The sequence below is a fragment of the Staurois parvus genome, unplaced genomic scaffold, assembly GCF_062004578.1.
Source record: "Staurois parvus isolate SC_StPar_1 unplaced genomic scaffold, SC_StPar_1.0 ptg000320l, whole genome shotgun sequence".
NCBI classification, from domain to species: Eukaryota; Metazoa; Chordata; class Amphibia; order Anura; family Ranidae; genus Staurois; species Staurois parvus.
In genome coordinates this window covers 767,279-780,800 of record NW_028318116.1, presented here as the reverse complement: position 1 = coordinate 780,800, position 13,522 = coordinate 767,279, and the positions used below count along the sequence as shown (strand labels likewise).

General features: G+C 41.6%; 1 protein-coding gene across 1 annotated transcript in view; it reads left to right on the top strand.

The window, feature by feature from the left end:
- Positions 1-13,522, top strand: part of LOC149457455 (membrane-spanning 4-domains subfamily A member 8-like) — a 38,153-nt gene that overhangs the window by 13,595 nt on the left and 11,036 nt on the right. The window contains exon 3 of the mRNA XM_089683644.1: positions 6,238-6,297. Coding sequence (XP_089539770.1) covers positions 6,238-6,297 — 60 coding nt within the window. The remainder of the gene's footprint in view (positions 1-6,237; positions 6,298-13,522) is intronic.

The window sequence follows — 13,522 nt, the reverse complement described above, 5'->3', positions numbered from 1 at the left end:
TGGAAAATCAGTGAGCCAATCACACAAGCAGGAAATGTTGTTTGGGGCATTCTGTACACTGTGTTTTTATTAATATTGCATTTTACAGAAAATCGCAGCGCTGTAGATTGAAAAGGAAAGTTCATTTTTAATAACATTCAATAACAATGACTTTTTTTTTTTGCTATTTTTTTCCCTGCGTAAGTGGAGTTACCCTTTAAAAAACGCTTATTTTCTACCAGAGTTAGGAGAAGATTTGAAGGAGCAGAATGAAAAAATTTTGCTGAACAAATAATGTGTTTTTGTTTGGAAAAGGCCATTCATTTTTATATTAACGTATTTGTTTGAAAATCTAGAAACATAGAAAAGTGACAACAGAAAAAGACTGAGTGGTCCATAGAGTGTACCCATCTTCTTTTTTTTTGTGTTTTGTTTGGGGGGGGGGTTGGATTTTTTGTTTTGTTTTGTGTGTGCACGCGCCTGTGTTTTTTTCTATTTTTTGTGTGGGTTTTTTGGGGTTATTGGTTTTTTTTTGGGGGGGTTGTTTTTTTTGGTTAACTTTTTTTGTCTGGGTATAGATCTATGCTTGTCTCAAGCTTGTGAAGCTATTTATTGTTGACTGGCTCACTACCTCTGCTGGAAGTTTATTCCAAGAATCAACTACTCTTTCAGTAAAATAGTACATTCTGAGATTAGTTTTGAACTTTCCTCCAGTTAGTTTAAGGTCATGTCCCGTGTTCTTGATTTTGGTTTCATGTTTAAAATACTGCCCTGCTGAACCTTATTCACACCCTTGATGTGTTTAAAGGGTTCAATCATGTCTCCCTTTTCCCTTCTTTCCTCCAGACTGGACATGTTAAGTTCCTGAAGTCACTCTTGATATATTTCATCCCCCAGACCTTTCACCTACAGTTGCAAGAAAAAGTATGTGAACCCCTTGGGATTACGTGGAGTTTTGCATGAATTGGGCATAAAATGTGCTCTGAACGTCATCTAAGTCACAACAATAGAAGAACACAGTCTGCTGAAAATAATACTACACAAACATTAGATGTTGCCATGGTTTAATTGCACATAACATGTAAACATTCACAGTGCAGGGAGGAAAAAGTATGTGAGGCCCTAGCTTAATGACTTCTCCCAGAGCTAATTGGAGTCAAAGTTGGCTCACTCCTGGCTCCAATCAGTGTGATGATATTGGATGTGTTGCTGACAGCTGTCCTGCCCTTAAAAAACACACACCTGTTTTGGGTTTACTGGTTTCAAGAAGCACTGTCTGATGTGAACCATGCCTCGCAGAAAAGAGCTCTCAGAAGACCTACGATCAAGAATTGTTGACTTGCATGAAGCTGGAAAGGGTTACAAAAGTATCTCCAAAAGCCTTGATGTTCATGTGTCCATGGTAAGACAGACTGTCTACAAATGGAGAAAGTTTAGCACTGTTGCTACTCTCCCTAGGCATGGTCGTCCTGTAAAAATGACTGCAAGAGCACAGCGCAGAATGCTGCATGAGGTAAAGAAGAATCCCAAAGTGTCAGCTAAAGACCTACAGAAATCTCTGGCACATGCTAACATTTTTGTTGACACAACTACAATAAGGAAAACATTAAACAAGAATGGAGTACATGGGAGGACACCACGGAGGAAGCCATTGCTGTCCAAAAAGAATATTGCAGCACCTGGATGTTCCACAGCACTACTGGCAAAATATACTGTGGACAGATGAAACCAAGATTGAGTTGTTTGGGAAGAACACACAACACTATGTGTGGAGAAAAAAAGGCACAGCACACCAACATCAAAACCTCATCCCCATTGTAAAACATGGCGGAGGGAGCATCATGGTTTGGGGCTGCTCTGCTGCCTCAGGGCCTGGACGGATTGTTGTCATTGATGGGAAAATGAATTCCAGAGTTTATCAAGACATTTTGCAGGAAAACGTACGACCATCTGTCCGCCAACTGAAGCTCCGCAGAGGATGGGTGATGCAACAGGACAATGACCCAAAGCATACAAGTAATTCAACAAAACAATGGCTGCAACAACACAGAATACGCCTTCTGGAGTGGCCCAGTCAGAGTCCTGACCTCATCCCGATTGAAATGCTGTGGCATGACCTTAAGAGAGCGATTCACACCAAACATCCCAAGAATATTGCTACACTGAAACAGTTTTGTGAAGAGGAGTGGTCCAAAATGACTCCAGATCGTTGTGCAGGTCTGATCTGCAACTACAGGAAATGTTTGGTTGAGGTTATTGCTGCCAAAGGAGGGTCAACCAGTTATTAAGTCCAAAGGTTCACATACTTTTTCCTCCCTACACTGTGAATGTTTACATGTTATGTGCAATTAAGCCATGGCAACATCTAATGTTTGTGTAGTATTATGTTCAGCAGACTGTGTTCTTCTATTGTTGTGACTTAGATGACGTTCAGAGCACATTTTATGCCCAATTCATGCAAAACTCCACGTAATCCCAAGGGGTTCACATACTTTTTCTTGCAACTGTACCTTTCATCTCCTAGTGTATGGCCAGCCTGAGTTCCATACAAGATGGTGCTTTGACATACTGTACAATTATGAGCAGACACTGCCCAGGTATTATATAATATTGTAGAGTATATAAAGGATTTTTATTTATTTATAACCACTCTCCTGGGTATCATGAACGCATGTGAGTTACAAGCATTCTTCTCGGAGACAGATTTTTATGATCTATACCAGTGGTCTCTAAACTGTGGCCCTTTGCTTGCTTTTATCCGGCCCTTGGGCCATTATTACCACCACTGTCAACAACAGTGGGGCATAGTTCCTGCCACTAACATCAACAGGGCGCTATTCCTCCACCAGACACCAACGATAGGGCACTAATCCTTCACCAGACACCAACGATAGGGCACTATTCCACCACCAGACACCAACAATAGGGCACTATTCCACCACCAGACACCAACGATAGGGCACTATTCTACCACCAGACACCAACGATTGGGCACTATTCCACTACCAGACACCAACGATAGGGCACGATTCCTCCACCAGACACCAACGATAGGGCACGATTCCTCCACCAGACACCAACAATAGGGCACTATTCCTCCACCAGACACCAACGATAGGGCACGATTCCTCCACCAGACATCAACGATAGGGCACTATTCCTCCACCAGACACCAACGATAGAGCACTATTCCTCCACCAGAGACCAACGATAGGGCACTATTCCTCCCAGTGACACCGATAGGGCACTCTTCCTCCCAGTGACACCAACGATAGAGCACTATTCCTCCACCAGACACCAACAGTAGAGCACCATTCCTCCACCAGACATCAACGATAGAGCACTATTCCTCCACCAGACACCAATGATAGAGCACTATTCCTCCACCAGACATCAACGATAGGGCACTATTCCTCTACCAGACATCAACGATGGAGCACTATTCCTCCACCAGAGATCAACAATAGGGCACTAGTCCTCCCAGTGACACCAACGATAGGGCACTATTCTTCCCAGTGACACCAACGATAGGGCACTATTCTCCCACCAGACACAAATGATAGGACACTATTCCTCCCAGTGACACCAACGATAGGGCACTATTCCTCCACCTGACACCAACGATAGGGCACTATTCCTCCCTGACAACAACAATGGGGCACTATTCCTCCACCTGCAAGTGTACAATCCAAACGCACACATTCCTGCATTAAAAATGGCTGTGTGTATAAGTGGGTGCTGCAGCGACCGTTGGCTGAAACCGAACAGAATCAGCAAGGGAGAATGTCACCTGCACACCGAGGATCACCAATATGATTTCAAAAGTTTTAATGAATGATCACATAGTTACAGCAAGGCAACAATTCAGAGTCTCGCAGGACCCCTTCATCAGGCATGTGAAAACGCAGGACCCCTTTATCACATGCCTGATGAAGGGGTCCTGCGAGACTCAAAAACGGTGCCTTGCTGTAACTATGTGATTGTTCATTAAAACTTTTGAACCCATATTGGTGATCCTCGGTGTGCTGGTGACATTCATCCTTTTTATTCCTCCACTTTACACCAAAAATGGGGCACTATTCCTCCACCTGACATCAACAGTGGGGCACTATTCCTCCACCTGACACCAACAATGGGGCACTATTCCTCCACCTGACACCAACAATGGGGCACTATTCCTCCACCTGACACCAACAATGGGGCACTATTCCTCCACCTAACACCAACAATGGGGCACTATTCCTCCACCTGACACCAACAATGGGGTACTGACACCTCCCACTGACACCAAGACATTTTCTACTCCTACTGGCCACAGTCTGGCCCTCCTAAAGTTTAAGAATAGTAAACTGGCCCTTCGTTTAGAAAGTTTGGAGACCCCTGATCTATACAAATACTTAAACAAATCAAAAACAGGCAAATGGCGCAATACAGGAGCTTCCCACTTAACAACCAGTGAACAAAGAAAAGGGGGGAACGAAGAGACAATGAATAAGTTATTTATTATAATTTATAAATAAATCTATGGATTCCTTGTTAACCCATATTGGCGATCCTCGGTGTGCTGGTGACATTCATCCTTGTTATTCCTCTACCTGACACCAACAATGGGGCACTATTCCTCCACCTGACATAAACAATGGGGCACTATTCCTCCACCTGACATAAACAATGGGGCACTATTCCTCCACCTGACATCAACAATGGGGGCACTATTCCTCCACCTGACGCCAACAATGAGGCACTGTTCCTCCACCTGACGCCAACAATGGGGCACTATTCCTCCACCTGACGCCAACAATGGGACACTATTCCTCCACCTGACGCCAACAATGGGGCACTATTCCTCCACCTGACACCAACAATGGGGCACTATTCCTCCACCTGACACCAACAATGGGGCACTATTCCTCCACCTAAAACCAACAATGGGGCACTATTCCTCCACCTAACACCAACAATGGGGCACTATTCCTCCACCTGACACCAACAATGGGGCACTGACACCTCCCACTGACACCAGGACATTTTCTACTCCTACTGGCCACAGTCTGGCCCTCCTAAAGTTTAGGAATAGTAAACTGGCCCTTTTTTTAGAAAGTATAGAGACCCCTGAGCTTCCCACTTAACCAGTGAACAAGGAAAAGGGTGGAACAAAGAGACAATGAATAAGTTATTTATTATAATTTATAAATAAATCTATGGATTCCTTGTTAACCCCAGAAAGTCCATGTAAATGTGTCCATAAAGTCTGAATCCTGCTCCACACAACACCAGAGGCTGCTCCTAAGAATGAAGTGATCTCTGAAAAATAAAATGGAACAGCAGAGGGCGCCAGACTAAGTGCAGTAGTATGAGCGCAGTTTCTATTAACCACTTGCCCTCCAGAGGATTTCCCCCCCTTCCTGACCAGGCCATTTTTTGCGATACTGCGCTGTGTTACTTTAACTGAAAATTGCACGGTCATGCAACACTGTACATAAATTACATTTATATAGTTTTTTTTTCCCACAAATAGAGCTTTCTTTTGTTGGTATTTGATTGCCTCTGCGGTTTTTATTTTTCCCACTATAAACAAAAAAAGACCGACAATTTAAAAAAAGAAAAGACAATATTTTTGACCTTTTGCTATAAAACATATCCAGTAAAGAAATGTAAAAAAAAAAAATCATCATAAATTTAGGCCAAAATGCATTCTGCGACATGTCTTTGCTAAAATAACAAACCCAATATGTGTAAATTAATTGGTTTACGTGAAAGTTATAGCATCTACAAATCGCAATCAGCGACTTATAGCGGGACTACGGTGGGAATTCTGACACTAGGGGGAAACTGACTAACTGCCACTGACATACCCAGTGACACTAATTCAGTGATCAGTGCTAATAACACTGTACTAATGACACTGGGCAGGGAGGGGTTAACATCTGGGGCGATCAAAGGGTTAACTGTGTGCTGTTTTACTAGGGAGGCATGCTGCTTTGTAGAGCCTACTAACAGGGCATAGTGAATACGTATCACAGAATTCAAGAAGTAAATGTATGGGGCTCTTCAGTAAGCAAATCCAAAATCAAGATCATTCAGATTAATAGGAGTAGGCTAGAAATAATTGGAATTCAATGTGGAGATGAATATAGGATTTTGAATTTGTAAACTTTTTTTGTGAACAGTTGTATGTAATATGTTGAGGACTTTTTTTGGTATTGTTGTATGTACATATTTATATTATGTGTATATATTTTCTTCAATGTTTTCCAGTACATTATCTCAGGATCGCTGGCAGTAGCAGCAGCAGCAGCAAAAGCATCCCATTGTCTGGTAGGTTCATTGTACTTACTGTATGTTAGGAAGAAAGAGAGGTGGGAATAAAGATCGAAAAATGGGGAGCAAGAAGGAAGGAAAATAGGATGGAAGGAATGTAGGGGAAAAACTGAAGTAAATAGGAAGAAAAGAAAGGTAAGGCAGAAAGAAAGGGTGAGAAGACATGACACACATTTTCTCCTTTACAGAAATATACTGCATAATATAATGTTTTATTATTATATGATAGAATGGAACAGGTATGAAGCAAGGAGGTAAAAGGACAATATTGCAATTTAGACGAGTCAACCACAAAATGTTCAGGCAGCATGTAAACTGAAAATAGAACTTCCCTTACCTCCTCCTTCTCCTCACACTTTATTGGCTGGAAACATTTACCTCTTTTTACCCCTTTACCACATGTGAAAAAAATCGTCCACTCTAAACCTCCCATTCGTCCTTCTGTTGGTTCTCCTCCCACAGTGGATGTCGGCTCCTCTCGGAGCAAATCTCACTCCATGGAACAACCAAAATAGCAAAATTAGTGGCGCACACCACATACACAATATTCCCAAAAGTATTGGGCCAGCCCTTCAAATCATTGGATTTGGGTGTTCCAATCACCTCCATGGCAACAGGTGTATATAATCAAGCACCTAGGCATGCAGACTGCTTCTACAAACATTTGTGAAAGAATGGGTCACTCTCAGGAGCTCAGTGAATTCAAGTGTGGTACTGTGATAGGTTGCCACCTGTGCAATGGTGTAAAGCAAGCCAACACTGGACACTAGAGCAGTGGACATGTGATCTCTGGAGTGACCAATCACACCCCTCTGTCTGGAAATCCAATGGATGTGTCTGGGTTTGGCAGTTTCCAGGAGAACAGTACTTGCCTGACTGCATTGTGTAAAGTTTGGTGGAGGGGGGATTATGGTGTGGGGTTGTTTTTCAGGGGTTGGCCTCTTAGTTCCAATGAAGGAAACTCTTAAGGCGTCAGCATACCAAGACATTTTGGACAATTTCATGCTCCCAACTTTGTGGGAACACTTTGGGAATGACCCCTTCCTGTTCCAACATGTCTGCGCACCAGTGCACAATGCAAGGTCCATAAAGACATGTATGAGCAAGTTTGGGGTGGAGCAACTTGACTGGCCTGCACAGTCCTGACCTCAAACCAATAGAACACCTTTGGGATGAATTAGAGTGGAAACTGTGAGCCAGGCCTTCTCGTCCGACATCAGTGCCTGGCCTCAAAAATGACCTTCTGGAAGAATGGTCAAACCTTCCCATAGACACACTCCTAAACCTTGTGGATGGCCTGCCCAGAAAAGTTGAAGCTGTTATAGCTGCAAAGAGCGGGCCAACTCAATATTGAACCCTACAGACTAAGACTGGGATGCCATTAAAGTTCATGTGCGTGTAGAGGCAGGCGTCCCATTACTTTTGGCAATATAGTATGGATTAACCACATCAACTGGAAAACTAGTAAAGGCTTCAGCTACAGTCCCAGCATCTTGGCCATGCCCTTGTGAAGTGTTTCACCCTGTCTGGGTTTAATTGTAGAGGTGTTCGACTAAGCCCACCCAGTGTGAAACACATCAGAGCGAAGTGGACAAAATGCCAGGACTGTAGTTTAAGGCTTTTTTTTCCATCAAATAATTTTTATTGAAAACATTTTTAATTTACATATATATATTCCATGCATACAACTAACATACTGTAACCTAACATACCCCCCCTCCCCCTTTCCCACACTTACATTGGTGTATTACTCTCTTACCCATATTTTTAAGCCAATTAGACCCTTTCTCCTACATTCATTTCTTATTTCCACATTTTAAAATTATTCTAACACTTTATTCACCACTCTCTCAGAGGTCAATCCCATAGGTCTCTCCCACGGTCCCCAAACTTTCTCAAATTTCTATAGACACCTCCTTTTCATGTAGACAAACTTTTCACTTCTTACAGTATTTTTTTACTGTTTTGACCCATTTTATACTTGGAGGGTCTGATGCCTGCCATCTCTGTGCAAAAGGCTTAGGATCCAGTCCCAGGGACATTCCAAACACAGAATTTATGCTGTAAAGAATATCTAACTAATACCTGTTCACTTTGGGGCATCTCCAGACCATATGGATGAGGTCACCAGTTGCATATCCACATCGCAGGCATGCAACATCTGGACATCTTCCAAATCTAAACCATCTTTGGGGGTACAGTAAGTTCTATGTAATAAAAATAAATGTGAAATCCTCTGCGAGGGGGACATGAACACCAATGGTATGGCTTCCAATATTTATTGTATTTCCACTCCTCTTCTGTAATACTCCCTATATCCTCCACCCATCTACTTCTACATGAGACATCAACATTTCTCTCTAATGCCACAATATGAATAACAGCATAAACATCAGATATTATTCCCTTAGAAGATGATGCAAATGTTACTTTACATAACAGGGGCATCCCACTCCACTCCAATACCTTTCCTTTAAAGGATAAGTTCACAATTTGGACAAAAATATTAAACACTTTTTTTTGCATTTATTATTTTTGTCCAAAGGAACCTGGAAAGCATTGCACCAGCGATTAGTAGATCACTGATGCCATGCAGGTCTCCTGCAGGCCTGTCAGAATATCTACTTGCCGTACGGGATGTAATAGCAAGCAGATATACTGACAGGAAGCTTCAATGAACTACCACTGTGCTCCACAGCGCCGTGGTAGTTCATTGAAAACTACAAGCCGACAGCTTCTAAGACTGCCGGGACTTGTAGGCACTCATTTACAGAATTCTGTGAATGAGTGACGCGGCCAGATGGGCAGAGCCCAGCACGACTGTGCTGTTTTCAAATCTGACAGATGGTACGAGGAAACTTCTCCCCGTACGATCTGTCAGAGGGAGAGGGGTGGCGAGTGTGACTGGGGCTATGGGAACATGTTACATAGTTAGTCTGGCTGAAAAAAAGACAAAGGTCCATCCAGTTCAACCATTAAAAAAAAAAAAAAAAGTTATAATCCTATACCCACAGTTGATCCAGAGGAAGGCACAAAAAAAACAGCAAATGTTACATGTTCCACCCTAAAAACCGGGTGGAACATGTAACATGTTCCAAAGGTGAACTTATCCTTTAAACTGCTCCCTCACGGCATGCCTAACCTGTAGATATCTATACAAATATGCAGATACTGGATAAATTACCCCACACACACAAAAAACCCCCCAAAAAACCACAGTAAAAAAATATAGTACACCTGGCTGTGCTTTCCGTCTCCCTCTCTCTTTCAACATAATACTCAACCATAATATAACAACAATATAATAGTACAAGAGTAATCAAGAAGTGCCTTTTTCTCCCTTCTAGCTAATCTAGTAGATACATCTATATATTATTATACAGGATTTATATAGCGCCAACAATTGGTGCAGCGCTTTATAAAAAACCGTGAACAAGTGTACTCTTTTAACACATTTATATCCCAGTCTACCTTTTACCAATACACCTCCTAAAGAAGGACTCAAAAAAAAAAAAGAGCCTATATAAAAAGAGAAAAGGAAAAAAAAAAGAAACAATAACAACCAAAGTAAAAAACAATAGAAAAAAAGACAACAATAACCCCCTTTCTTTCACACACACACACACACACGCTACCTGACCTCCCTGGGCTTAAAGAAGGATTATTTAAAGTGGACCCCAATACTTGCCCATGTGCTATTTTCTTATTAAGGTGTAAACATTCAGAAGTATCCTTAATACACACTATAAAAAGAAAAAAAAATTACATGAAAAAAACTAATAAAAATAAAAGAGAACGAACACCTCATTCCCTCTACCAGCATATACTCCCTACTCCTGCTCTGAAAAAAAAAATTGGGTTTCCCCACAGGCTGCAATCCAAAACCATGAGTGATATAACATAGCATACAACACTGTAAACTGCTGCAGCCTGTGTTTAACCTCCACAAACTTGGCCCTTTTCTTCTGCAACTCTAGGGAGAAATCTGGGTAAAGAGAGATTCTGTCTCCATGATATAATATTTCCTTAATTTCTCTGGCTTTCTGCAATATAGCCACCTTGTCCTTATAGTGTCATATTTTAATAAGTAGAGACCCAGAGTGACATCCCGGTGGTGGAGACCTCAAAGGGTAAGCCGATGAAAAACAGACTTGAAAAGAAGTCTACCCCAAAAGGATCCACCAGTCATTTTTGCCAGAAATTCAATAATACTGGAGCCCTCACTTCATTCAGAAAAGTCCAAAATTCGTATATTGTTTCTGCGCATCCTGTTCTCCAAGTCCTCTTATATATCCACTAGATATATAAGACCAAAAATAAACATGTGTATAGCGAGCGCTCAATCTATATACAATTCAGATTATAAATATTATATAAATATGTGTCCAGCTGCAATTGCACCAATTTAGGATATCCAAGACCCAGTATAAGCAAATAAATAAATATAGGTGCAATGCTAAAATTCAGCCGAAAACCATAAAATTACACCACATTCATATGTATACGGTGCTAGTTGCACCAAATGAAAATAGAAAAACAAAGTTTAATATGCGTGAGAAATCATGAAGGCTTGACTCGGAATGGTCAGCAAAACAGATAGTGAAATCCAACTTTGTCACTAATAAGTCCTTGTGATGTGACTCAGTGCTCCAATCATATAAAATGCGCACTCACCAGATGCACATGGAATTTGTGCATTACACATAAACTCTCTGCGGGGTCCCCTTTAAGGTAGATCAGTCAGCCTGCCAGGAGTATGGATCCTCTATCCAGACACCAGCCTTTAGTTCAGCTCTTCTTCCTCTGGGGGTCTCCACGAGCAGTTGGCTCAAAGCCAAGCCATATATAAAAAAGCTTATAGTGTAGTATTTCCAAAAATATTAAATTTATTGTGGATAGCATACTTATTAAAAGCAGTTAAAAAGTTATCCAAATAACCTCAAACAATGAGGAAATAAAGTGCACATTTATAATGATAAGCAAGTGTATATCTCTCCATGTAACTGTGTAAGCCACTTTGTAAAATGGCCACCGGATCTCCGTTCGGCTCCAGAAGTGTGACGTCATGACGTTAGGGCTCCTCAACGCGTTTCATGCAATATCACTCTATCAAAAAGGGTGTGCCTATCGTCGGACATCTAATGCAGTCTATTTATAGGACATGGTCATCCGTGCATACGTAATGCGCAGGCGCCATTTTCCCGAAGAGCAGTGGAGACATATCGGTTAAGCCGCATGCGCGGACCTCTCTGCAGACACAATCCAGGCAAATAGCCGATTGTTATTCTGCTAATGCCAAACAGCTGGAAACAAAGGTTACCTCATTGCCAGTAAAGCATGCATCAGGAAAATATGCCTCAGAATAACCATATTGACATCTTGCGGGGTAAAATACATAAAATAACAATTTATAAACATCATTTGAATAATACATGATTTCTCACTGTGAACAACTCAACATGTATCAAAACGAGGATATAAAATATATATATATATATATATATTTAAATTTTTTTTTTTACTTTTTCTCGAATTGCTTTCATCTCGTTTCATCAGGTTCACATCATCTTCCACCATGCTAATCCTGCCCTCCAATGCTGTTGTGCATTCCTGCACCTTGGCAAATCATGCCTATGGAAGGATTCATCTTCTCTAACTCCTTCCCACCTGACTTATTGAAAGATGACAGCCGAGCGGGATCCCTACTATCTTGCAAGGGAGTCATATGAAGTCCTCCCAGGATCACACCTCGCGCACGCCCCACTCCAGCGCAATTTGTCACCAGCTGTGTCCATCCTGATCACTTGCTCAGAGTAGTACAATGTTAGTATGGTAACACTGTACTGCTCTGGTCACAGGTGTAGAAAAAAAAATCATATTTTTTTTTTCAAATGTAATAAAAAAAAATAAATAATAATTTTATTTATTTACATACTGTCGCCAGTCAGTGTCCCTGATAACTGCCACATCAGTTATATGATGACTGCATTGGTATATAAAAGAAAAAAAAAGTGAATTTTTTACATTTCTTCATTTTTCACAAAATGATGACATAAAAATGACAACTTAAAAAAACTCGCAATGCCTCTTGCTAAATACCTCAGACTGTCTACTTTCTGAAAGTGGTCATTTGGGGGGTATTTGTACTGTCCTGGCATTGTCCTTGGCTGTCAGGGTTTATCGATTTTTAGATATACTGTATACCATAGTTTGTAGTCTCTATCACTTTCCTACCAACTAAATAATAAACACTGATTTGGGCTATTTTCACCAAAGAAATGTAGCAGAATACGTTTTGGCCTAAATTTGTGTAGAAAGGTTAGTTATTTGCCAAAATTTATAATAGAAACCAAGAAAAATGCTTTTTTTTCCAAATTTTTCGATCTTTCTTGATTTAGAACGCAAAAATAAAAAAATCCAGTGGTGAATAAATAGGAACAAATGAAATCTCTATTAATGTGAAAAAAATGATAAAAAGTTCATTTGGATACAGTGTTGCATGACCGTGCAATTTTCAAAGTGCAACAGCGGTGAAAGGTGAAAATTGGCCTGGGTAGGAAGGGGGTAAAAGTGCCCTGTAGGTAAGTGGTTAATACTCTTGAGCTCAAACATCTCAAGCAAGGAGGACTTACAGTTACTGACTGCCTGAAGGACTTCTGTCAGGTAAGGTTCTTCCTGTTACTCCATCTACTTCTGAGGAGTTCACCATTACTGCCGCAGCCCCTGCATTGTTTGTCCCTCTTGGTACTTCATATTGAGCTTTTGTTTGCTGAAAAGGGTCCCACCAGGGACTTAGCTTGTGGTACTGGAGGCTGCTGCCCCTCTCATGGTGTATGTACAAATCTCCAAGCTGAGCTGCAACCTGCTTCCCCGTATCTTTCACAGCCCCCTGAGAGTGCGTGTTGGCGCCTTCTTGAATCGCCATCTCCTCTACTTTCTTCCTCATCATGCTCACAGACAAGCTTTGTATGCAAGCTGTACATGATGGCTACACAACTGCTACACTCCTCCAACCGGTAACACTGCACCACATGGGCCCCCAGAATGTTCACCAGCCTGCTTGCCCAACAGTCCAGTCACCAAGCCACTCTGGTTCCAAGATCCTCACCCCAGATTGCAGCACTCCTCAGCCAGCCACGTTGTAGTCTATCTGCAGTCTCACCTTGCTCAGGCTGGGCACAGCTACTTAGGATATCAGAGCTGCACTGCACACCTGCACTCA